This window comes from Ictalurus furcatus, chromosome 2, assembly GCF_023375685.1.
Source record: "Ictalurus furcatus strain D&B chromosome 2, Billie_1.0, whole genome shotgun sequence".
NCBI classification, from domain to species: Eukaryota; Metazoa; Chordata; class Actinopteri; order Siluriformes; family Ictaluridae; genus Ictalurus; species Ictalurus furcatus.
This window is the reverse complement of record NC_071256.1, coordinates 29,099,128-29,126,826: the sequence shown is the minus strand read 5'-3', so window position 1 is coordinate 29,126,826 and position 27,699 is coordinate 29,099,128. Positions and strand designations below refer to the sequence as shown.

Sequence of the window (27,699 nt, the reverse complement as noted above, 5' to 3'; positions counted from 1 at the left end):
AGGTCTGGTTTGTGTTTATGCGCACGCGTGTGTGTGTGGGTGCGTGTGTGTGATAATCAGATCTGAAAACAGTTTACAGTTTATTGTGTAACATTACTGTAGGGTTTTAGTAATAGGCAGCCCCTCCCTGATAAGCCTGAAAGCGCAGTTTATGTGTGCAGCAGCTGCGTGGCTCCCAGCACCTTCATTTCCCGCTCGCATATTTTCATTTCAAATCAAACCAATCGGACGAACAATAGCCGAGGCACCATGGCAACCATGACATCACCTCAGGCAATAATGTTGAAACTCGTCGCGTGCTGTTAAAGCACAGCGTAATTCAGCCTCACATACTATAATCACACTTTATACCTCCATGCCCATTATTTCCTTTCAGTCAACGAAGCCCGTCTTAGTTTCATCAAACTGTCCACAAATGAAATGTATAAACAGATTTATAAAACAGGAAATACAAGTAGAAATGGTGTGCTTCTATTTTTTTAATCCAAATATTCTGAGGAGCACAATATAAGCTTTGGAGAGACTCTTGTACAGACTTATATTTTGTAACAGCAAGGCTCTGGTTGGTGCCAGTCACGTGTTTATAGTAATTAATGCACTCATTTTAATGTTATCCTTTCTGTAGTAACAAATTACACTGATGGAGTGAGACTCTAGTGTCAGCACTTTGTAACAGTCAAGTGTAAAGCTGTTTCTGGGGAAAGTCTTCGAATAGAGGAGAGAGAACTGTCAGTGAGCACTGAAGGATTAACTTTTCATAGACAATAATGTTTATAGTATATCAAATGACATGACATTTTTAATAAAGAAAAGGGGGAAATCATTGATAAGTAGCTGTGGTATAAGGTAGAGGATTCTCAAAGGCATTTCTATAATACGTAATATGTATCACAATAGACAGGATTGCTCTGAAACTGTAGTGATGCCTTAAAAATGTTAAGGACCATATATATATATATATATATATATATATATATATATATATGAGAGAGAGAGAGACAAAATTTTTAAAAATATTTATTTCTTTTATTTATTTATGTATGTATGTATTTATTTATTTATTTTATACACCAAATCACCTGCTTCCAGGCAGGATGCAATTAAATTTATTTTGAAAAAATCAAAAATGTAATATCCACAATATTTCCAAAAAGCATTTTTTGACATTAATGTTAAAAGCAAAATATGGTATATCAATCACAACTTTTAGTTTAGCATCTTCACTTATTTAAAATGAATTTTTAAATTTTTAAAACTTTGACCAGACATTTAGAAAATGGTGATATTTCTGAGGAAATACAAAAATGTAATAAAAGCATGGGGGTGGAAGCCTCACCGTTCACTATTTCCACATCATTCAAATCTTTTAATCTTAAATCTCAGGTGTTTTGGAATGAAAGGATTGTAAATCATTTCCCCAAATCACCTTCCTAATCCAGATAGCTGTTGTCCAAGATGATTGAGTTCATTCAGAGTTTATTCAGTGTAGTGTTCTCGCTCACAGAGCCAGTTAATCATGGATAAAAAAATGACCGGATAAAATGTTGACAAATGGTATTTGAGGATTACGGTTATTGTGTCTGCTCAGTTTAATGAAACACACCAATAAGAGTCTGGCAGGAGAGCAAATAGGGTTCACTGTGGTGCTACGCAGCAATCGATGAAGACTACACAAATTATTACCATTTGTGTTGCACTCAACTGGATTCTGTCTGGACTTATCTGTAATCTATGTATACACTTAGAAATCTAGAAATGGGGCGGCTGTGGTTCAGGTGGTAGAGCGGGTTGTCCATGTAGGGTTGGCGGTTCGATTCCCGGGCCATGTGACTCCACATGCCGAAGTGTCCTTGGACAAGACACTGAACCCCAAGTTGCTCCTGATGGCAAGTTAGCGCCTTGCATGGCAGCTCTGCTACCATTGGTGTGTGTGTGTGTGAATGGGTGAATGAGACACAGTGTAAAGCGCTTTGTAGAACCGCTAAGGTTAAAAAAGCGCTATATAAGTGCAGACCATTTACCATTTAGTATAATATTTACACTACGTTAATACGTGCTCTTTTTCATGTTAATATATTTTTCTCCAAAAAAATAAAAAAGATCCACATATTTATTAATTCATTTATTAATGAAACTCTCCGTATGTAAATATGTGAAACATCCTTTTCTTTAAGGAAGCTATTTTCTCGGTTCAGATCTGTCTGAGAAGCTGAAATATTACATTTGTCAGAACCTTGTCCCTCTGACTGAAGTGTGTTCTTCTGGCTTAATCACTGGAGTGCTTTTCCCACTTCATCCCCTTGAGTGGATTACACTTATTGGTTTGTGTTAAGGGGATTGCCGCTGAATTATCCAGACAGTCACTTCCAGTTTGGTGTAGAAATCAAACCTGTTTGTTCATTCTCTTAATACATCTCAGAGTAGTCTCCTGTTGGATGTTAAAGATCTTATGTTTTTAAAAGTATTACCTTGCATGCTATTTTCCATGTATCATGTTAGTTTTGCTTATGGCAGGTTATTTTGGCCTGCTCTCAATATACCTGCTGTAGTTCATAAATGGTTGGATATTGAGCAACAAACCAGATTTGGTGTGTCAGGAGTAGGGGTGCTACTGACTGAAATCTTCACAGTAAATTGAAGGAAAAATGTATTACCTATTTAACACATTATTGTCCTCGCAAAATGTTCCTAGTGTTACTGGGATCCACTGCAGCCCTGATCAGTAACTCCTCAATGGTTACTGAAGATGAAAGAGCGAATGCATCTAATATGTACAAAAATCTCTTTGCACGTTTGTTTCCAAAAGGAAACGAAAAGATCGAATCGCCTAGTTGTTCTTATTTTAGTTTTAAGAACGATTCTTCTCTGTAAATGTCAGTCAGTGTATATCACGTTGTGGTTGTCTGAAAGTTGGCACACTAAGCCAATACACAGACAAACAAACAAACAAGCAAGAAAAATCGAACTAGTGTGGCAGTTTGCAGCACCACTTAACCAAAAATAACTAATAGTTTAGTTATGATCAGCAATTCCATGTTTGATAGCTATTTTATGATAAAATTACGAACGTGCTAGTGGTGGGTGTGGGTTTAGCCTAGAAACATGTTTACAACGGTAGTGGATTACACGGCCAAAGTGTTTTTAATGCCATTGCGTCCTCTGCGTAGAGGAATAGAGGTTACGTTAGTATGATTTTGGAGTATTAGGAGTCCAGAGAGAGGAGATTCAACCTCAATTCTAATGCTAAATTCAACCTGCATTTTTGGGGAGTTGCAGCCAGACATGTCAGGAACGAGAACCACTGGACTAAGGAACTTGATGGACAGTATAATAGATAGAAATTGGCAACCATAACCATCTGAATATACTGACTAATTGTGAAAATGTGACACCCCTAATGAGGAGCAGGGAGAACCTGAGACTGTACAGGGCAGGGCATTTCTAGCCATTCTGTCAGATTGCGCATGCCAGCCTAACTGTAATGAAATTTTGAACACCCTCTGATGACATTATTGATGCAAGGATGTCAAAGGGCATCAGTTACTGTGGTCCAAAGCCTCTCATCATGGCCACTGGCATTTCAAGCAATCTGCAGCACATCTGAGTTCCGTGTCAGCCTCAATGGGTTTGAACTTTCAAATGCAAGTCAGATGTAGGCGATAATAGCGGTGTAATCACGTCTAATGTGCACTTGATGTCCAAAAGCAAAGAAAGGGAAGAGCACATGCTGTTTGTGTAGGGGCTTGAAACGGCACCTGTGCTTATTAGTCAAAAAAAAAAAAAAAAAACATGCTTTGGAATGATTTTTCGGTCTGGATTTGGTCGAGGGATTGCTGGTCCTGAATTAGTGTAAAACAGAGAACTAAAAGTCTGACAGGCTGTGAATGGACAGGGGAATTGCAAGAGTTTTTTTTTGGAGATGTGAGAGGACAATGTGTAGCTATTCATAGCTCTGCTTTCCTCTCAGGCACAACACATTCCCTCTTTCTCCTACTCTGTCTTTCTCTAAGTGTGTCTTAGCAACGGATGCTGAACTCCTGCAGTCAAATGGACCTGTCAATGTTGGTGCAAGGGCTTAAGAGATTTTATATCAATGTGGCCACCTTGTGGTGGGACTGAGTATTTTAGCACATTTGCAGATGCTTTGCTCCAGAATGAAGCAATGTCACTGCTGATGATCAGTTGCCAGTCTCAGTCTAATTATCTTCAGCTGTCTCCTCGGTCAGTGTTCTAGAGGTCAGAGGTGTCTGAGAAATCACATTGTTTACATGTGTGATTAGACTTTCCTTTATATTACATTATTTATTATTTATTACATGATTTATTATTTATTATTTATTATATTACAAAATTAAAAATAAAAACACCCAAAACTGTATAAGGTACCATAACGAAGACGAACTGTATGATGATACGTGAAACTCTGGAGGGACGTCGGACAGCGTGGTGGGACATAATGACGTGTGCCGTTAATCGATCTATGTTCTATAACATGTAAAACAGGAACATGAAAGGAGTATTCTAAAAGCAACTCATGTAAACACCTTAATCACAATATTGTCTTATTCAGAATAAGGTCAATAATGCTGTCCATGTAAACGTAGTCAGTCATTAGTTTTTATTTCACCTCTGGCGGACCGTTCTCGGCCGTTCCCACAACAGACTCAATCGGCAAACCCGATCAATAAGTCGACCTCTTGAAAATAGTGTCATGCCATTGTCATGTAATCATCTCAAGTGGAGTTCTTATTTCAGATCATATACATAGTGTAACGATTGTCACTGTCAAAGCCTTCACAATGTGGCCATGTTATAAAATGTAAACATTATGATGACACCAACTTTACCTCAGACTTGGGAAAGGCTTTATGAATGCTTATGTAGCTTCATGTCAGTTCTTACGATTGGCTTATGTATGAGTCATGTAAATACATTTAAAACATGTAAAATTGAGATAAATATCAGTGATCTAAAACATTACAGGGGTGTAAATGGATAACAGTGAGCATGAAACAAAAGTTAATGATATAATTATAATGTTGTCTGCTTTGCTTAATTAAGCAACACGATTTTCACCTCCTGTGGTCTTTCTGATACAACATTTAGTATTTGAGTGCATCTGAATGTTAATGAGCCAGATTTTGTAAGTAATTAGACATCAAATGCATTATTTAAAAGGAATTTGAATCGCTGCATCTGTTCTCTCTCTTTCTCTGTCTCCCTCATAGTGATGGAAGCCGAGCCGTCTCCCTCCCACCTCCAGACCAAGGCGTACGTGCGCCAGTTGCAGGTCATCGACAATCAGAACCTGCTTTTCGAAATGTCCTGCAAGCTCGAGCCCAAAGATATGTAACGGGGCTAATCATCTCCCATCCCGCCATTCAGACCCTTCCCTCCTCATAACAAGCCTTTCTGCTTCTCCATCACAGCTGGACTGCTGGAAGAGTAGTGAAATCTGTCACGATATACAGCAGGAACTCCTGCTTCTCGAGTCTGGACTTTGGGACAGAGATAAATGTTATACAGCACGCTTATTCACACGTAACATTTCTGCAACATCTCAGTGTTTTTTTTTTTTTTTCCTTCTTCCCACTCAGTGAAGATCTTCGATCAGTTCCTCCAGTTTTCTCAGATTTTTCCTATATATGACATAGTTTTATTCTGTTTTTCACCATCATTTTGTGAGATCTGTCCAGTTTGCACTGCCATCAGTGGAACTGAAGCGAATGTGATCGGGTCACACTACATTTCATCTGGATGCTTATGGACTTGACGTCACCTCTTTTACCTCACACTAAAAAAAAAAAAAAAAACCCCAACTAAAACATGAGACAATCTGACCTCGTGGACTTTAATATGCCTCTACTTTGTCCTCCTTTCCCTCTTACACAAGCCAACAGAAGCACTTGGCACTTACTGTAACCCTGCAGCTCTGAGCTCTGTGTTAAACACACACCCGCTCTACCATGAGTTGCCAATCCAAGACCAGCTCCTTCATGCAGCATGATCAGTTCCGGCCTCAGCATATTTAACGTGGAGACGACGTGTACGAAGGTTGAATGAAGTTGAAACTGTCTCTCTGTGGTTTCTTACGTGTGACATGGCGAGTACCTCCGCACAACATCCACTGTTCGGGGAAAATGCCCAAACATCGTCTCCGTATGAAGTATGCTGAGGCCTTTAGCCACATTGAGTGTTTGTCACAGAAAATACACTCATTTAGTCTACTGCATATGAGCGAGTGGTTTACGCTTCATTTTAGATGAAAGTTTTCACTATATTTGTATTTATGTATCTCAGTTTTCTTCGATTCTCTTATAATTCACTCAGTTCTCCTGCTTATTAACAAAGGCAGTAATTGTTAGCTTGATTAACCACTACTGAATTAAGCTCTTACCTGTTTCTTTTGGACTTCACATCCTGTATGTGGTATTCAGTGCCATGGCCATTGCTCTGCTCTCACACACAGTTCATGATCTCTTGCCAAACCCAAAACGGAGCCATCATAAGCTATAAAGCAAACGTGCTCTCAGACGGGCCGCAGGGAAAACGTCTAACCGCTGCTGGCTGCTTTTATTCGTCTCGGATGCGACTCTCTCAGGATTTTCTTCCTGCTGAGAATCTTTTGCAGAGGCCTGTCTGAAAAGCCTCCATGTACATATGTTCATGTAAATAGCGAAATAAATATGAAGACTCTATTTTATGTATGAGAAATAAGATGGATGTTCAACGAGAATATTTGTTTTGTATATCTGAGGAGGTAATAACATATGTGTACATTTTAAACAGATTGAGAGTCTAATGTTCACGATGAAAGAACTGTACAGCATATCTTCTTCTTGGTTTTGTTGCATTGCAGTTTTTATTTGGTTCCTAGCTGTAGTACATGATGTGTATATATACTATTGTTTTGTTGAATATCTTTGGTTGTAATTTAAAAAAAACAAATTTTTTTTGTTGGTTTGTTTTCTATTTTGCAGTTTACTGGAATTGTACAGCAGGTGTTCGCTTTAGTTGGATTTTTATTGTTTTTTTGTTTGTTTGTTTTTTGTTTGTTTTTTTTTTTAAAGCGGGTAATCTACAATCTCTGGGTGTTGTTTTTTTGGTTTTTGTACAGAAGTCCGTGTTTACAGTGCCCTCCTCTGTGTCCAGTGAGGTGAGAGGAAGGCGGGTCAGGAGGAGGCACTGCTCCGCCTCCATCTCAGAAAAAATAATTCCCAACAAATCTTAAATAAAGCCTCTTCTGATGAGCTCATGAGTCAAACTGTACATGTTTTAGAAATAATTTCTAGCAGTGGTTTTGGATTTCATGCTATTTTTTTTAAAAGTGTTAATAATAAAGTGTTAATAATAATGTACTTTATTTTATAGAGCGCCTTTAAAAGCAGCTTCTCAAAGTGCTGTACACAAAATAAGCAGTACGCCGAGGAAAAAAAAAAATTGTAAAAATAACAGTAATAATAATAAAAAGTAAACATCAGCAATCAAATTCAAGTTTAAAAAAGTAGGTCTTGAGTTGGAGTTTATTGAGTGTGGATTTAGAAACTCGCTGAAAGGGCATTACAGTAATCTATCTGAGTGACAACGAATGAGTTAATCAGTATTTCAGCTACAGAGAAGTTTAGCACAGAGTGCAGTCGTGCTATATTTCTGAGGTGAAAAAAGGATGCGTTAACAGTGCTCTGAATAAAAATATCAAATGTAAGGCTGATAACAAAAATGACTCCAAGGTTCCTCATTTTACTGTGAGTCTCTAGAACAGAGACAGTGTCCCAGCTTTGAGAATTTGCTGACAGGAACCTATAAGCGTAACTCGGCTTTACCGCTATTCAGACACTGAAAATTATTATTCATTCATGTTTTTATCTCAGAAATACAATCAGAAGAAAACAAACATCAGGGATTCACTAGATTTTGATTGAATGTAGATTTGGGTATCGTCATCATGAAAGTGATAACGGAGGCCGAGTGATCGCAGCAGATGTGGAGAGAAATAGATATTAAAAAGTAAAGGGCCTAAAACTGATCCCTGAGGAACACCAGTGAGCACAGAGCTAGTGTCAGACCGGTAACCACCCATAGAAATAAACTGGGAACGGTCAGTAAAATAGGATTTAAACCAGTTTAAAACTGTCCCCGACATACCAAAATGAAAACATCATACTACAATATTAATTGCTGAAATTAAATTCATACACATTGCTTCTCCTGACGTGAATAACACACTCTATCGAGAGTTTTATACCAAAACTGCTCAGTCATTATAGTTCGTGCCAGAATGACTTATAACGATATTGTGACTCATAATAAATTTTCCCTAAATATAATTAGCTATAGCTGTTAACCATTGCAAGCATGAGGCATCATACACGCATAAAAAATTCTCACGTCTCATTATTCAACACATTGGTTTTTTTTGCATTTATTATTAATGACAGTAAATTATGCAAGATGAACATGACGCTCCTTTCAAATGGAACATTCTTTTTTTTCTTCTTATTTATATGGTTGCAACTCAAAGCAATTAAAAAACAAAACCTCAATGGTGAAGGAATGGAGTCAAGTTTTAGTTCACGTTAAAATGAGTAACACCCTTACACCAGCATGAGGAACGAGTTCCTCTCTGTACACAGAAGCAAGTGAACCTCATAGTCGGTTACAACGTCCGCAAAAGCAAGTCGAATGGAATGTAAGTTCTGAATGTTTGACTAGTGTTTCAGTGCTCTGATAATCACTCAGCATGTAGCTTGTCCTGCTGCGTTTCGTCCCGATAGTGCTCCGATCTTTACTGGCCCATCCATCAGGAATTCTGATACAGGATCAGGTCCCGTTGCAGTAATCACGTTTATCAAAAGGCAAAAGCTGACCTGAAATGAGCATGTGTATGCTCCAGGACACAATCCTGTTCTGCTCCTTCAGTAAACAGCGACACACTGAGCACGGAACGAATCCTTGTGCCAGAAAGGTGGATAATAATGGAATTCCAGAGTCCTCCTGGGACGTGATCGCAAAAACGAGTCCAGTGTGCTCTCCGGAATAGGTCCGTGTACTTAATACTCACTCAACCTGAGTGGATCATACTGATGCACAGCTGGAACAGAGACAAGCTTACGTCATGCTGACTGTCATCAAATCAACCCCACTGTAGCATGTCGAACTCATTACAATGCATTTACACAATTTATTTTTATTTCCAGTTATGAGTGATGTTCTATTTGTCTATGTGCAAAAAATATTCAAAAGAACAGGGAGGAGGGAAAAAAACAAAACGAAACCAAATGGACAGAAAAATGGACCTGAGGTAGTTCAGGGATTGTATTTATGTATCAAACCTCTCAAGAGTAAAAGCGCTGCTTTACGATGAGTTCCGCTTGTCGCACTGATGGATAAAATTATACATGGCTGAGCTGGGACGCTCGATACATACAGTACAGACCCTGGACTACCGCAGTGTGCTCTGTAAGGATTCTTCTTGCATGTGTGCACAAAATTCAAATTGGATCCAGAGCAAGTGAATGACGCGAGATCTATTTCCACACATTAAAAAAACTCTATTTATACTCTACTGACAATAACAAAGCCCATTATATATTGTTGCAGAGTAATAATTGTTGTATCACTAAAATATCTGTTAAAAGGTTGGATAAAACCCCCAGACGTGGCTTTCAATACTGCATCGTAAGAGACATTTTATTATCACAAAACATAGCGAGTGGAAGCGATGGACTGAATTCAATTACATACATGGGAAAGCCATGGAAAAACTACAGCTAATGCATTCGGTCTGCCCGAACTAAAACTGTCTCTCCAGAATCAATGTTCAACACGTTTTAACTGAAATTCAGAGTAAACAAATAGCAATAGCAGATCCTCTGTCTTATTGCGAACAGAAAGAATATCTCCAGCAGATCCCACACCAATCTGTAAAAGGATAACACCAGGAGTTCTGAACTAAATGCATACAGTTCAGAGTAATTACAGGCTGATGGTCACCCAGACACGTCTTCATTTCAAATAAAAATGACTAAATAGCATCTCGCATGTGAAAACGTCTGGAGTTTGCCACCTGGCCGGAATGCCCTTACACATATTTGTTCAAAAACACTAAAGGAATTATCCTTTAATGCTATTGCTGAGATGCGATCTCGTCTGCAGAGGCTGGTCCAAAATCAGATTAAAGGCCAGTGTCTACCTAAAAGCTGTATTTAACTCCATCTAAATTCCAGTTTCCCAAATTCACAACGCTTGATTGAATACAATAATAATATCTGGAAAAAAAAAAAAAAGCTGCTCAACAATAACACGTCAGAAAAAAGCTAAAAAACTGCAAAGACTGTACGGTTATCATTACACTGATAAGAAAGTTACTTTTGATCTAATAATGTTTATCCCCTGAAACTCCCAGGATCCATCGGCAGGTCCGGGCTTACATTCCTCGCTCTCATAACTACATGCCTTTCCTGTTACAGAATAACGCACTGTAGCTACCGTATCATGTGCTTTAATATAAATAACGAAATAATACCGCGGGACTTTTGTTTGAACTTTTTAGATAAGTGAGAAAATAAAATCTGGACAACGAACAACCTAAAGAAGTGATGATGAAGCGTCGCTGCTGTATTTCTCGGCAATTAGCGCACATCATATAATTTACTGCACTTTCATTTGACGCTGTGCAAGAATAATCTGGTGAGCAGTAATAAAAAAAAATAAAAAAATTTTTTAAAAAAAGGTAGAATTAAGCACACAAGGCCTCCTCTTACACAGCCTCTCGTTCTCATTCATACACTAATAGTGACTGATGCGTGAGGGAAATGCCGGAGACAGAGACCCATTGGCCTGAATCACACGACACACTTCCAGTAATACTGTCGAGAGGAAAGCAAAGTGTGAAATGTAAAGTCTTGGAAGATTACATCGAAAGGTCACACCCTGTTTGCCATTTTTCTGTGCCAGTCTAGAACTGGGAAATTTGTATACGTTCACTTTTACTGTTACCCATCCGCACCCTGGAATTACCCACCCGCCCACCCACACATCTTCCCCTGTTCCCCTACAGCTCATTGCTTAAGCATTTTAAATACATTGAAGAATATATACAAACACCATCAGCTGGTCTGACACTGCTGTACAACCCACAGCGACTCATTCTGCCACAGATGACGCAAAAAAAAAGGAAAAAAAAAAAAGGTGAAACCGAAAAGTCTGTTGTACGGATTTTTCTTTTCTCAGTTCGCTTGGCACCAGGTCCAGGTGGGTTGCAGTGAGTTGCCAAGAATAAGCTGTGTTTTATATAATGTTTTATAGGGCCATTAAAAAAAAGAAGAAGAAGAAGAAAAAAAAAATTCTAATTGGAATACTGTTTGAAAGCAAAAACGTCCTACATTACATGGGGTGTCATGAAGACTAGAGGTGAGCAGGCCTGTGCCGCACGTCTGGCAGGGCATTATGATTTCTCTGTCGCGCCCCTTTTCCCCCAGTAACATCCCTTTAATGTTTCTTGCAGTCTTTTGGTTGTCCATTGTTGCATGCCACAGGGGAAAACATGCAGGAAGGAGGGACGGCCAGGGCTGAAAGACTTTTCTCCCGCTCTCTCCCTCGTTCTCTATAGTTCCTGTGCAGGTTTAGGAGGGTTCGGAGCTCTTGAGTGCACCCACCTTCGTTTCTAAGTCAGTGATCTAAAAAAGGAAAAAAGCAAAATATAAATGTGTAAAACTTCTTTTAAAGCAGCTAAGATTTCATGCTTAAATCTGTTTCAATACTTTTTTTAACACGCCCTCGTTGACTTCCCCTCATAACTCAGAAGTCTATAACATCTACATCACATGAACAAATGACCAGATATTAAAATAGGAACACGCTTGACAGTGGTGGCTTGACCACAGGGGCAGGCGAGGCCGAGCCACACAGTACATGTCAATCATTCACCAAATGGCAATTTTCATATTTCCATACATTTTAAATTCTACTGAAATACTAATGACCTCTTTTGAGTGACCAACGGTTAAAACAAGATGTTCTAGATGTTATTTCAGTTAACAAAAAGGTTTTTTCACTGACAGTTTTCATTTCCGTCATAGTTTTCGTTAACGATAATAACCTTGGCAACAAGCCGGACACTTGACCCAGGAAACATGGAGGCCACGGCCGAGGAGGCCATGAGCTAAGCTAAGCTAATCGGCGGTTGTGCTTTCACCACAGTGGCAAAGAGCTCACACTGCTCCTCCTTCATTTCGTATGATATGATGTATACACACACTGGTGAATTTTCTCTCCCTCCCTTCATTTTAGTGGCAAGAAAACTGGTTTGTTGTCAAAAGTGGAATGCTAGTTGTGCCACCCATGTTACTATGGCAACCAGTAGTAAGAATGACTACTGGCGACTTCATAGTACACCGACTGGTAACTTGCAGCGATAAAATAGCTGTACTGTACGTGTGAACGCAGCATAATAGAGGCCTGGTGGGGTAGGAATCACACTGCTCCATGCTCGCCTATCCAAGGGGTCATCTAACAAACCTAACGTGAGCTAACAGAAATAGTAAGGGCAAGTCAACAAGGGGATGTTTAAAAATATATATATGAAAAGGAGTCACTATTGCACACAGAATGCATTACTTTACTAACAGGCAAAAAATTCAGACCGTAAAAAAATATACTAAACAAATAAATTCCTATTGAAATTAGCACACAGAGAACAAGATTGCAGTGCAGCTTTATAAAATTGCAACAAAGGCTGATTTCCATGTTTGTTTGTTTGTTTTTCAGATGACCGGCCAGTAAAAAAAAAAAGAACCCAGTCACATTCAGTGAAAGTTGTTTTCTATTGTCAGGCATCAGCATTAACAGCAAAACATCAGACACTGACACACTGGAATATGAGAATGCTGTGGAGTTTTAGCTCTTTAATGAGCCAGTGGACTCCAACAGTATCGTTTTCTCTTCCACTGATTTTCTCACATTAACCTGAACTGCTCAGTGTCTTCAGAATCCGTCTGTTCTGTCCATGATACTGTACACATCCACGCACACTAATGCTTTTTACTTGTTTAATGGATGGTGAAAATCTGTTTTGATGTGCAAAGGACATTCATTTATTCTAGAAAAAAATGAATAATAAAAACTTGTTTGGGCTGAATCTGTCATTTAATGCAGACGCTTAGGAGATGAAGTTTTGCTTTCCTACTTGCACTGTACCTTCTCCTGCAGGCTGTCTGTCTCCTCCTTGTGGCCGACCTCTGATTCCTCCTGCGCACGCCTCTGTGCGGTCTCCTTCTTCAGATACTCGATCTCTCTGCATCTCACACACACACACATATATCATTAGCCTGTGCTAAAACAGCCTTGATAGGAACAACCAACCCTAACACTAACCCTATTTAACCTTTTTTTGTACTAATTTGTATTTGTCGGTACAACAGTGTTCTGACTTTTACACCACAGTGTATTCTGCTAGCTCTGTCCCCTATATTGCGACCACTAACTGCAAACTGCCTTCTGCACTTAAAGGTGCAATACTCCATTTGAATTTCTTTTTCTTAAAATATATACACAGTAAAAATGATTGTTTAAGTAATGGCATCAGAACAAGCGTATTCTGCGTCTGAGAAAACATGTTTGGAAAAATTCAGCCTCTAACAATGTGTTTACAAGGGCCTCCTGTCAGTCTTATTAGCGACACAGAAAAAAAAAACATGGTGGAAATCGGTAAGCGCCCAGCGCAGCCAGATTTACTATAGAGTGCTGCAGGAATGAGTCCTAAAACCTGGAAATGAGTTAGCATTTGAGCACTTCCGGCTCCATCCTCAATGGGCTTTTTGAATGGGTTTTTGGTTAAAAGCCTGAAATAAGGTCTGTGGTAAACACAAGCTCAAGATATTTTTACGTTTTATCCTACGAGATAAAATGCATCAGTAATACCCCAATCGACATGTTGTTAAGCTTTAACATGTCTTGAAGAAAGAAAAAAAAACACGGTTAAATGGCTAAATGGGACTACAGAAATTGTCAGGGACGTTAAACGTCATCACGCCGAACAGGAAAACTCATCTACTACACCCTCGTCGTGTTCATACTCGCGCTCTTGCAAACTGTTCCAACTTGTAGATTTATCAATTTATAGTATTTTCCAATTGTTGTGTTTTTTTCAGATTGTACTGCTATAAAGCTTAAAGTCATGTGACCGTGGTGTAGTTAGTTTATAGCCTAACGTTTGCTTTTTTCCTTCTGGCGATTGTACTTAGGCTTCAAACTTCATAAAAATTGTGTTCATTCGTGAAGATTATTGTGAAGAACAAAACGTGTAAGAATCATAAACTTTTGTTGGTCACGGAGCGTACTTTCCACGATAATCCAAAAGACAATGGAAAAATCCTACTGGCTTTTTGTTGAGGGAACCAGGGTGATGTTAACTTCCCGGTTGGCTTACAAAAATACATCACCCCTGCGGCAGTCTATTTAAACAACAACAACAAAAAAAACATGCCATACTGGCAAAAAAATAAATTATTAATGACATGAAATAATACAATTAGTATAAATGTTGATGGAGAAATCTTTTACTGATGAAGGGGCTGAAGCTGAACACGGAATTAGCTACATTGCTCCTGGACAGGATTGTAAACACAGTCTGTATAAAACGTCAACCTGTCTGAATGTGTTCTTACAGAGTGACTCAATCTCTAGAACTTAGTGAGCCATATGAGGTCATTCTCTGCATAAATCACCTTCAAGAAATATATATAATGTTAGCTTCTGTGCAGCTAACAATGCTAGCTAGCAAACACCTGTAGTGATGGTTGGATAAAAAAAACTGGAAGGGATAGGAGCTCATTACAAAGAAAAACAAGACAGCAAAGGCACTCTTGAACCATCCATCCATCCATCCATCTTCTATACCGCTTAATCCTTTTCAGGATCACGGGGAAACCTGGAGCCTATCCCAGGGAGCATCGGGCACAAGGCAGGGTACACCCTGGACAGGGTGCCAAGGCACTCTTGAACATTCTTGCAAATCAGTATGAGCTGTGTATGAGTGTTACAACTTAGTGATCAAGCTAAGCTCAGGCTAAAATGCTAACAGCATCACTCAGCTAACTGAACTCTACACTAGGGCTGGGTCTATATAATCGATAAAATGTCGATATCATGATAAATTATGACGTGATCTGATGGTATGACGTGAATGATATATTGATATGGTGATGTTTAAAAAAAAAAGACAAATTAAACAGTACTGAATGGATGCCATTGATGTAAGGTAATTTTTTAAAAACTTAATCTTCTTTGTCTTTGTAGGCGTTAAAGAAAAGTATCAGTTTTTTGTTTATTTTACAACTGCTTTGCAGACAGTTTGTTAGCTAAATTATATATCGTAATACGCATCGTGTATGGTAGAAATGTCCTCATGTCTCGTGATGTGATGTTTTTGTGAGTTTCCTAGTGTGATCCAAGGTATAAAGCTCATCACAGGACCTGTGATCTCTAGAATATTCTCTAATCTTTCACTTTAAAACTACAAAGCCGTGTTGAACTACACGCCACTGCCACTTGGCATTACACAACACATCTCCACCAAAGCAGTCCTTCCACTTCCTGCCCACTCACTTCTGCTGGTACTCTTTGATGAGGCGTTTGGCTTTGCTGTATTTGCGCTCCAGTGTCTGGTACTGCGCCTGTGTCTCTTTAAGGTGCTCGTCCACTGCCTGACACAGGCTCTGGGCCTCCATCCAGTAGCCCTCTAGCTTCTCCATGCGTTCCTTCGTCTCTCGCACGGTCTGCTCCAGCTGGGCCTTCTCCATCCTCCAACGCAGCTTTTCCTGCTCGGCATGAGCCAGCTGCAAAAGAGAAAGAGCAAAAACAAAGCGGAGACTCTTGACTATCTCGTCTGAAAGCCTTTTATCATATCATATTATCTAGCTGTTGTGAACTTGAAACAGTTGTGATGTTCTGACCTTCCTCTTCAGCTGCTGGATCTCAGCCTGGGTCACAGCATGCTTTATCTGGAGCTGGAAAGAGAACGATGGAGCAAATGCATGTGAACGATCACACAGCGGATGCTATACTGGAGGTGAATTCTTCATACATCCTACATTCTACACGCATTGCTTTTCGAAAGCGCATCTTCTATTCACCGCAGTCTCTTGACCTAAATAGAACACGTTTTATTCCCTTCTCTCAACCTGAATCTCTTTTGTGAGGTCAGAACGAGAGGAAGATAAATGACCGCGGGCAGCACTGACCTCTTTAAACTTGTGGGTAAGTTTCTCGGGGTCCATCTCCACAGGAGAGAGCATGTCCTCGCTCTCAGCCAGGTCAAACACCTCGATAGCGTTAGGGAACATAGGGCTCATCTCCTCATCCTCATCTGTGCCGTACTCACCGGCCTACACAGAGAGAGAGAGAGAGAGAGAGAGAGAGAGTGCAATTCATTCATTAACCCAGTAACACTACTGAATTTCAGTACAGACTCTACTTAATAGTGTCATCATTAAAAATTACAGATAATCCATGCCAATCATCAGCAGGGAGGAAATTGGCTGTGGTAAAAAGTCCTGTGCTAATTTGTGCAGTATTTTCACCTCAAGGCCAACTGTAAGATCAGACTCGATAAACGTGTGATATTTCCTGGGATTTCAGATTCACATTGCTACACATAATTCAAATTATGGGTGTGTGTGATGCAGACAAACATTAGTGATAATTCCACAACCGGACACAAGGTGGCAGAGTCTCTGCTGACACCAATAGTACATAGTAAGCGAGACATAAAATAAGGTCATAAATTTCACCCAAGTCATCACAGGACTGTAGCACTAATCTCTGTAATACAGGCAACACAGATATCTTACATTTTATTTATTTTTTATTTTTTAACAAACCGAGCACTAAAGTAACACACAACCTCAAACCGTGATTACTTTCTAATTGGTTTAATGTTGGTCTTCGCAAACTATATGCATGGACATCCATCCATCCATCCATCTTCTATACCGCTTATCCTTTTCAGGGTCACGGGGGAACCTGGAGCCTATCCCAGGGAGCATCGGGCACAAGGCGGGGTACACCCTGGACAGGGTGCCAATCCATCGCAGGGCACAATCACACACACACTCACACACCCATTCATACACTACGGACACTTTAGACACGCCAATCAGCCTACCATGCATGTCTTTGGACTGGGGGAGGAAACCGGAGTACCCGGAGGAAACCCCCGCAGCACGGGGAGAACATGCAAACTCCGCACACACAGGGTCACGGTGAGAATCGAACCCCCGACCCTGGAGGTGTGAGGCGAACGTGCTAACCACTAATTTCCTCCCATCTAAAGCAAAGTGGGTGGAGAGACATAAAGCAGCTTTACATCAATATATAAAATTAAAATGTATAAATTTATCCCTAATGAGCAACTCAGAGGCGGTGGTGGCAAGGAAAAACTCCAAGACAATATGAGGAACAAAACTTGAGAGGAACCAGACTCAAAAGGGAACCCATCCTCATCTGGGTGACACCGGATAGTGCGATGATAAATAATTCCCTTCTATAACTGTGTACTACATGGTCAAAAAGTATAAATGTGTAAACAGAAAATTCATTACAGTTTTCACATGAGGTCTATTTTGTTGAAGTTATCAATGGTTTACTGATGGAGACTCGAGTGCAAAACGGCTATTGCGCTCCTAAAGCTATTGTAGAACTGTAAAACTGTTCATCTCAATGTGCAGTCCATAAAGTGGCACCATCCTCAATAATCTCATCGATCTTAAGGCTGTCCGTGTGGGGCAATCCTCAGCAACAGCGGGTGATTTCCAAGTGGTGAGAACTCCAATGAGTGCGGATGCTTCTAGACAGGTATACTGCCTGATCCAACGAAGCAAATAAGCATTCTATCATACTGTTTGGTTTGTACACTAATACTGAGCAGGCCAAGGTGACCAGAATTTTGGATCACGATGGCAAAAGAAAGACATGGAAGTAATTTTAATGAGTAACACAGCTTCAGTCACAAAGACTACTCCACTGGCTGGGTTTCAATACGAACAGTGACATCTGCATTAAGGTCTATGGGAAAGAGCGTAAGAAAAATATAACTGACAGCAAGAAAGGTCCATCAAGAACTACTGTACATAGTGAGGGATATTATAGTAGGGTTGCAGTGCATAAACCCCTCATAGCAAAGCTGAACACACATTTGAGAGTTCAGTGGTGCAATAAGCCATTAGCACCGGCCTACAGAGGAAAAAAGTGATATAGTCAGATGAGTCCATGATCTTGAAAATTACAGGAATTTTGTTGATCGAACGAGCCTTCTGCTGCTGTAGGCCAAAAGAATCCCCAAACCTAGCTTCCACCTTCAGTGATTCCTGGACCTTTAAACAATACACTCTCGCTACAAATAGAGACAGCAGATGCACAATGACTGAGTCACAGCACCGGGTCACTGTGAAGAGGAGGATCCCATTCCTACAGAACAAAAAATACAGAGCTAAAGTTCTGAGCTCCACTAAAAACCTTTCATTTGCTTCGCATGAAACACCTACCAAATGTCAATGTAAATGATCTGAGAGGACGTTTGTCTCGCAGCACACATCTAACTGCACTGTTTGTTTGCAGCTACATAAGTATCTACTAAGAATAAAATGCACATTGAAGACGATCAGAAATGGTGTGTTGTCTTTCATGGGGAAAGACAAAAAATACAGAGTAAAGACAATATATCTGGTTATTCAAGTCAAATTCCCCCAAATCTGTCCATTGCGTTCATCCATTAGATTTTGGACATTAAAACTGGTGTTTATAAAGATTACCGTGGGTGAGGCAGGAGATGAGCTGAATGTTCTGGAAGTGTGAGACTGCCACAAACTTGAACCATCTCAGAGACAGTGTGTGGAGGAAACACTGAGCCAGCTCTCGCTTTTATGCCCACGTGCTACCCAACCTGATCACAGCACATCCTCCGCCACTGAATTATTTACCACTGTCTTTACACCCAAACGCGTCACACGTGGAGGAGGAGCAGAGGAAGCTTTGGCTGGAAAACCCAATGTGATGGATGAAGGTGTGAATACTGTGTGTGAATACAGGACCTATAATACACACCTGCTCTCTGCAAATAACTACGGACAAAATTACACTAATGAACGTGTAGTCCGGAAGCAACTTCAAACCCCGGTCAAATTATTCTCAAATTATATCGTTTTTTTTTTTATAATTAGAAGGACCTTCTGATGTCAACTTACACCCGACCGCAAAGGAAAGAACGATGTTGATCTTTTCACCTAAAAGCTGTCTTTTTTCTTTGTTGTCTTGTTCAGTATAGGTAATTCCAAATAAATTTACATTCATTCAGACTTAAAACTGTATTTAGCATTTTGTATACTGTTGAGGTCATAACTTTACATACGCCTTACAGAATCTTCAAAATGTTAAAAATTAAACAAAAAAAAGAGGGATCATAAAAATTACATGTTGTTTTTTATTAAGTTCTGCCCTGAATAAGCTATTTCACATAACAGATGTTTACATATAGGCCACAAGACACAATAACAACTGAATTTACACAAATGAACCAGTTCAAAAGTTTACATACGCTTCATTCTTAATACTGTTTGTCGTTACCTGGATGATCAACCACTGTTTTTATGTGTTGTGGTAGTTCTTCATGAGTCCTTTGTTTGTCCTGAGTAGTTAAACTGCCCACTGTTCTTCAGACAAATCCTCCAGGTCCTGCACATTCTTTTGTTTTCCAGCATCTTCGGCATATTTGAACCCTTTCCAACAGCGGCTATATGATGCTGAGATCCATCTTTTCACACTGAGGACAACTGAAGGACTCGTACACAACTATTACACAAAAAGTGCAAACGTTCACTGACGCTCAAGAAGGCAACACGATACATTAAGAGCCGGGGGGGTGTAAACTTTTGAACAGGATGTTTCGGTGTAAATTGCTATTATTTTGTTTACAGATCTTATTTTTTTCATTTAGTACTGCCCTTCAGACGCTGCATAAGATATTTACATATGATGTTTCCCAGAAGACAAAATAATAACAGTTGAACTTTATTGTAAATTCAGTTATTATTATATATAGTCTTGTGGACTAGTCATGTGAAATTCACGACAGTACTAAATAGTTTTACTAAACATTTATGATCCCTCATTCATTTATATATATATATATATATATATATATAAAATTATTAACATTTTGCAGATTCTGGAAGGTGTACGTAAACTTATGACCTTAACTGTACATGATTTCCAGGCCTGTAGATTGTGTGGTCAAGACAGAGTGAAATGAATTCGCAGAGTGGCTGTACTATGATGATATAATCACAATTTTCAACTGTTTCCGTTGGCAAGCAAGCTGTCTATGTGCTGTAAAACATAGTCCTCTGGTTTATTTACCTGTACACTCTACTTTGCATGTGCTAGTCGGAAGTTAAATATTTACGAAATAACAGCTCATTTTAAACAGGAAGCACTAACTGCACTGCTTCCACACAGTCTCAGCACTCTTGTAGTATAATCCTATTTGAAATCATTTGAGCTGCTTTTTAAACCAGCTGGATGCAAGCAATAAGCAGGCAAAAATAAATAAATCTCAATCTTACCATATTTATGTTAGGAGCCGAGTCCCTACAAAAATATATCCTGCAACATTTATTACTCGACTAAAAATCCAAGCGTTGCTGAGAAGACGCTGCAAATCATTATGCAATCTGACACTTACATTACACACCCACACAGTCCTGATCAGGCGGAAATTAGTAGCATGTAGCTTTAACTATAATTACACTGTAGTTATGGATACACAGATCCTGAAGCTACATATCCTTAGTAGAGCAACATCTGGAACCATGCTGAAAGGGATGTTAACTTACAACCATTGCTACTTTGTGTACACAAACCGAAAATACAGTGATCAAGTAATGAAGTGATGACATGAGGATGATGATGAAGAGTTTGTCCTGTCTGACTGTCTTTCTCTGTGCTGTGGCCCAAAAGTTGAAACTTCCACCTGAATTCAATTTCCTGTGGGATATTAGCTGTAAACCATCTTTTGCATCTGTTTTGAGGAAGTGAGCAAAATGGCAGCCTCTTGCCAGCTGTGTGTGAAACGTTGCTGTATGGGTGTGTGAGGCCTAACCTCTTCATCCTCCTCCATGTACTGGTTATAGCGCTGCTCCATCATCTCCCTCTGCCAGCGTTCCTGCTCCAACGTCTGCTGGATCAGCTGTGCTACCTCGCTCTGCTCGCCGGGCTTCTCTCGGCCAATGATAAACCTGCAGCACACACATCGTGATGTTCCACTGGTGAGATCTGATTTTGGTAAGACATCATTTAGTTTTAGCACCTCCATCATCATAGAATGGCTTGTGCATTTAATCTCATGATCTTAAGATTTTAAGCAATTCATAAGGGTATTGTTAATCAGTATGATTGTTCCTGTTGTTTGTTTTTTTTTTTTTTTAATTGCTTTCGAATGTTGTTTTCAGTGTTATTTGTTATGTCCTGTGTCTGAATGTCATTTGTGTTCACTATCGTGCTTGTTTTCTTAGCACACACAATGAAAGAAAAAAAAAAAACCCATCAGGTCAGAAATATGACTACACTGTAAACCAGTCTACACTATGCATTTATTTTGTAACCCTTTCAATGGACAATTAAACTGAAGCAGAAAAACAGCAACATACTGTAACGTGTACACTTGCTACCCTGGGGTAGCTCATCCAGCTAAAGCACTGCTTCTGCATTCAGTGTTGATGAACCTAATCTAATCCACAGCTGTGCCAAATGGCATCTATAGCTCAGGCTTCCAGTTGGCCTCTCTCCAGTCTCGCTATGCAATGCAATAACCAGTGGACGAGTCTGCTCTGAGCAGCAATACAGAGAAAGACACATTTACGGCAGGAAAGCACATGAAAAGTACGCACCAGAGCACATGACCAGACTGGTAGTGTTGAGGTATGATAAAGATGGCATCTGTGGCAATGAGAAGCCACTTCTGCTAAAACCGGGACGGAAGCTGGGAAAAAGTGAAAGAGTCTTTGGCTGTAGGGTTACATTTTCATGCCTGAGTGGGAACCCCTGTTACACGTGCACTTTAAACGACAAGTAAATAGGAAGGAAGTTAAATCAGTCTGCACCGGATTTTTTGAGAATGTTGTGGGGAAAATTGCTTGATTTTGCTGCGGCTTGTTACAAAAAAAATATTTGCGGAAAAATACTTGAATTGGTGAAATTCCCATTGCACATTGCAAGACATTGTTCTGCACGGTCTTTTCGCAGTGATGCTTGTTGGTAAATGAGACCATTTAGCTGTACTCATGTTCAACTCACGTGACTCGAAGAGGGCTTTGGCTGAATACGCGTAGTGATGACGTCAAATGATGTGCTGTGATGATGTCACATGACGTGTCTTGGCCCAAATCTGCAGAAAATCTTTGGTAATTTTGAAAAAAATTGCAAGCTCCTCTGAATATTGCAGAGTTTGCTTGATTTTGCTTTCATTTCTGCGATCATAAAATCGCAAAATCCTGGAGAGATTGTTAAATGTAAGTCGCAGGTTCATGCATGGACAGAAGCCAATAGTCACACTGATGCTTTCAGTCCATTTAAATTTTTTTTTTATAAAATGTTCAGGTATTCAGAGGCAAAAATCATGTTATGTTAGTTGTCTACAGTAAGTCCATTGAAACACAATTTCCTAAATATTGGCAAAAAAAACCCCAAAACGTGTCATGATGCAGGAAAAGGTCTAAATATGTCTTTTTTTTAAAATCATGGATTTATTTCCTTCTTAAATAACAAAATGTACTCGAAGTGATTGAACACAGTTAACAATTTTCGAAAAAAGAACATGTCTGGACATTTGACCATCACACCCATGTGTGGACCTTCCCCACTGTTGCCACAAATTTTTAACCACACAGATGCCTTTGTATGCTGTGTATATATTTATGTCATAGCAAAATATATATAATATAAATTTAGTATGAATTAATTTTTTTTTTTTTCAGATAGGCTTTAAGCATGCCTTCGACAAAAGAAGAATATATTGAAATGATTTTCATGGCCGGATCGGGAAGCTGTCGCAAGGTTGCGATGGACTTTAATAAGAAACATACCAACCACAACACACGGCACTGTTGCCAAACGTACAAACTGACAAATTCAAAAAGACTAGAAGTGGACGTATAAACTGACAAAGACACAACGGACATGGTGCTGGCAAACACAGTCCCCTATGTATTAGGGCTGCACATTAATTGAATATCGATCGTGATTACGATTTTGACTGCCCACGATTAAATGAACATGATCGACTGCGATATTGACGTTTAAAGTTCGTCCTCCGCTCATAGAAAACTCCGCTGCAGATCAAATCAAGCGCTTCCTACACTACAGCCAATCACCATAGAGCGGCGCAGGGATGACGTCATTTTGTATTGCCAAAAACCCGGAAATGGAGTTAGCGTTTTAGCACTTCCCATTCCATCGTCCCGAATCAATGGGTTTTTTGGATGGGATTTTGGTTAAAATCCTGAAATAAGGTCTGTGGTGAACACAAGCTCAAAATATTTTCACGTTTTATTCTACGACATGAAATACACCAGTAATACCCCACTCGTCAGTTTTTAAAGCTTTTACATGTATTTAAAAAGGCGCTTGCTAACATGTTGCTAAATGGGACTACAGACGTTGTCGGGGACATTAAACGACATCAGGTCGAACAGAAAAAAACTTTGCAGATTAACTGGTTCAGGTTTGCTGAAATGTGGATGTAGATTTACTCCACAGAGTAAATCCGTATTATGGAAAATGTTTTTAAATCAAGTACGGAAAAGTTGTGGGAAGCTTGGTGATGGCGACGTTGACGTCAAGCGACCATGGTGTAGTTCGTTTATAGCATACGGTTAGCTGTTTATTTCTGCCGATTGTATTTAGGTTTCAAACTTCATAAAAGTTGTGTTCATTTGTGAAAATTATCTTGATGGACAAAACGTGTTAGTGTTATAAACTTTTGTTAATCACAGAGCTTATTTTTTGCAATAATCCAAAAGCCTATGTGAAAATCTTATTGGGTTTTTGTTGAGGGAATCAGTGTGATGCTAACTTCCGGGTTCCGGTACAAAAAATGATGTCATCCCTGCACCACTCTACTGGGTGATTTGGCTGCGTCGCTCCTCCTGTAAACACTGTTATTGCCTTTTCTGCATACGCCTGAATTGTTTTCATTTGGTTGCATTTTGTTATATTTGATGCATATTTTCATTTGGTTGATGGCATTTTTATTTTTACTCATCCTATATTTTGGGTACAATTGTATTTATATTTTGCTTCTACGAGATGTTGCACTTTAAGGACCAGTCTAATTTGATGCAGAGATTTGTACATTAGCAGGAATGTAGCACAACATGGAGGTGAAAGCAGCGGTCTGTTTAATTAAATGAGAAAGTGCAATAAAAATATGTGGTCCCTAAAATCAATGAATAATCGTGATAAATAATCGTAATCTCAATATTTATCATAATAATCGTGATTATCATTTTGGCCATAATCGTGCAGTCCTACTATGTATGGAGACTTTTGGGACACCCTGTAGTTTGGTTATTTAATTTATTCAGTTGCATGTCTGGTTTTTGCTAGCTAGGCTTAAAGGGAAAATGTTAAGGTTTAATTAGCAACCAGTACTGTTTCTCGATATATCTGAGTGCTTGACTACAAAATTACTCAAAATGCCCATTGGAAGTGGACAAACTCAAGTGTTTGAAACATAAATATTACCAAATCTTCTGATTTCTTACTGATGGCCCATCTTGTGTACAGGGACTTTCATGGCAAATGTGACTGATAATGTTTAAAGACTACAAAAAGCACATACATCACTGGTTAAAATAGTCATAATAACACAGGGTTTGAGTGTGAGAGCTTTCAGAAAGTACACTGTCTGTCAAAACTAAAGCGACAGTTTAATTTATGAATATGCATAACTGATAACACAGAGCCCACTGAACTGTGTCTCTGAGATAAGATTTTTTGGCATACATGTTAAGAGTGAGTGACATTCCTCCAGCTTGGCTGATTTCTGTAAGAAAACAGAAACAGTAGGCTGGAGAAATGCACGTTTCTGCTCACAACACAATCAAATCTATTTAGATAGATTTAGATTAGATTGCAATGTAACTTGCACAAAGAAAACCCACTATGTGGTATCCTGTATCACTGCATGCCAAGGACAATCCACTTAAATCCACGCAAATGTGTTCTTTTCATGGAAAAAACAAGTACACACAGTGGATAAAATGTGTCCTTTTTTTAGAATGGCGTAGGTTCAGATTTCAGTACACAAACATGAACATTATGCAATAACACCATGGAGAAACAACCTTACAACAATACTGAAGGGCAATATGAAGGGTAGATTGATTTCAGCTATAGGGAAGGTTGATTTCAGCTATTGGTTAGTGGTACAATCAATCCTCTGACATTCGATTTGTTACAGCTCCTCAGTAAAACAGTATATACACTCACCGGCCACTTTAATAGAATCACCTCTACTCCTGCTCATTCATGCAATTATGCAATCACGTGTCAGCAGCACAGTGCACAAAATCACAAAGAGCAAGTGCTTCTGGTAATATTCGCATTAAATATCATAGTGGGGAAAAATTGGAAATTTTACAAAAAGATCAGTCCATGTTTTTCCAATCTTCAGTTTGATGAGCCTGTGCCCGCTGTAGCCTCAGATTACTGTTCTTGGTTGACAGGAGTGGAACGCAATGTGGTCTTTTGCTGTTGTAGCCGGTCCGCCTCAAGGTTCTCCATAATTGCGCATTCTGAGATTCTTTTCTGCTCACCATGGCTGTAATGAGTGGTTATTTGATTGACCGTAGCCTTCGGGTCTCAACCCTGGCCATTCCATTCTTGTTTTTCGCACCGTTCTATGTAAACTCTAGAGACTGTTGTGCGTGAAAATCCAGGAGATCAGCAGTGTCTGAAATACTCAAACCATTCCATCTGGCACCAACAACCATGCCAAGTCAAAGTAACTGACATCACATTTTTCCTAATTATGACGTTTGATGAGAACATTAACCGAAACTCTTATCATTACGAGTATCTACACGGTTTTATACACTGCATTACTGCCACATGATGTGCACATGTAGATATGTGGATGGTGAGTGTTGTTTAGAACTGTAGGGATGTCTAATGATTTGGCTACTGACACACACATTCTCACTGATACACTCCATTCACAGTACATACATTACGAGTGTAACAATAGCAGGCATTTGCTTACTTGACAGTGCCGGTGGTGTTTCTCAGGACAGATGCCGCGAAATTCTGTGTTACACCCACCAGACTGGTGCCGTCGACCTCAACTATCAGGTCATTCACCTGGATCCTGGTGGAAAGGGAAACGAGACAGCTTTCAGGAACATGAGATGCAGACCGGTCTTAGTAATTCTGTTAAGCCATTTTCCCATGCCGAGTGTATTTATTCATTAAGCACTTTTATTAAATTCATTATTACAGTAATGAATAATTGGGATGATTAGATTCACAGCTGCTCAGCTGAATCATCGTCTACCATTACTGCTTGAAGTGGAATAACAACTCCATGTGAGTTGTTATATCACAAGAACTCTAAAACATTTAGGGCTAACATTAAGGGAGGAGCCGGCCTTCAGTAATTCATAGCTATTAAAATGATGAATTGCTACTCTCTGCCTCCTCCATCATAAAAATTGGATCCTTGTGTGTGGCTTACTTTCTCACTTGTTCAGGCTAGCTCAGACTGTTACGGCCAGTGAGGGACTGTTGTGGGATGTTTGAATGAAAGTGCAGGACATCATGTACATGGTATCTGCATGTGCTACTGGACACTCACAGAAACCTAGTACGGTGGGCTTTAAAACGCATAATGTGTGGTAATATGGGAAAACCTGTCAGTTGTCGTTGGTGCTGAATTCTGGCAAATAACCAGAAAAAGACAACAATTTTTTTTTTTTTTTAATTTTTTTTTAACGGGTTTTGACCAAAATTTTCCAAATGGAAAATTCCAAATGGACCAATTTATTTTTTCTGCATATGACATACACTAACAACTCTAAGAATCCACAAATATATTTCACCAAAATGACATGTAAATGTGTTTAGCTCAGTAGTTTTTTTCTTGCCGAGGCTTTCTGCAAAGGTCATGATGATTATGGAGCCAATTTAAAAAATGCAGTGGTGAAAGTCTGCATGAAGTCTGCTTAAGGACATAAAACCTTGCTCGCTAAGTGTGATTTTCTAACACAGTAAATTGCATGCCTGGATCGGGTTTTTGATTAGCTTTTATATAGTCATAGTGAAACTGATAGAAATCTAATCAGTTCAGTTTGTAATCAGATAGTAGCTCTCAAAATGTCTGTGAGCCACCCTTGGCACAGACGGAATGGAATTTTTAAATATGATTTTCTCCTTTTACACTTTTTTTGTTGTTGACGTAACCAGTCTTTCTTTGTGAGAAACTTGCAAAAACAGAACTGTATTTCAGTTCAGGAAAGTCTGGAGTTTTCAGAACTCCATATAGCAAAAAAACATCAACATTTCACCAAGCAAAGAGTTTTCTCAAACGTAACATCAGCTGACCTGAGTTCAGGTTTACCTCAATACCAATCTCAGTTCTCGAAATGTTAT

General features: G+C 39.3%; 2 protein-coding genes across 2 annotated transcripts in view; one reads left to right on the top strand and one right to left on the bottom strand.

Moving 5' to 3' along the window:
- Positions 1–7,250, top strand: part of rapgefl1 (Rap guanine nucleotide exchange factor (GEF)-like 1) — a 51,147-nt gene extending 43,897 nt beyond the window's left edge. The window contains exon 16 of the mRNA XM_053613123.1: positions 5,229–7,250. Coding sequence (XP_053469098.1) covers positions 5,229–5,353 — 125 coding nt within the window. The 3' untranslated portion in view covers positions 5,354–7,250. The remainder of the gene's footprint in view (positions 1–5,228) is intronic.
- An 89-nt stretch (positions 7,251–7,339) lies between these two features.
- The window catches only part of ppp1r9ba (protein phosphatase 1, regulatory subunit 9Ba), a 55,322-nt gene continuing 34,962 nt past the window's right edge, over positions 7,340–27,699 (bottom strand). The window contains exons 5-11 of the mRNA XM_053613110.1: positions 26,315–26,419; positions 21,155–21,290; positions 16,242–16,385; positions 15,954–16,007; positions 15,607–15,836; positions 13,198–13,294; positions 7,340–11,678 (exon numbers count right to left, since the gene is read on the bottom strand). Coding sequence (XP_053469085.1) covers positions 11,625–11,678; positions 13,198–13,294; positions 15,607–15,836; positions 15,954–16,007; positions 16,242–16,385; positions 21,155–21,290; positions 26,315–26,419 — 820 coding nt within the window. The 3' untranslated portion in view covers positions 7,340–11,624. The remainder of the gene's footprint in view (positions 11,679–13,197; positions 13,295–15,606; positions 15,837–15,953; positions 16,008–16,241; positions 16,386–21,154; positions 21,291–26,314; positions 26,420–27,699) is intronic.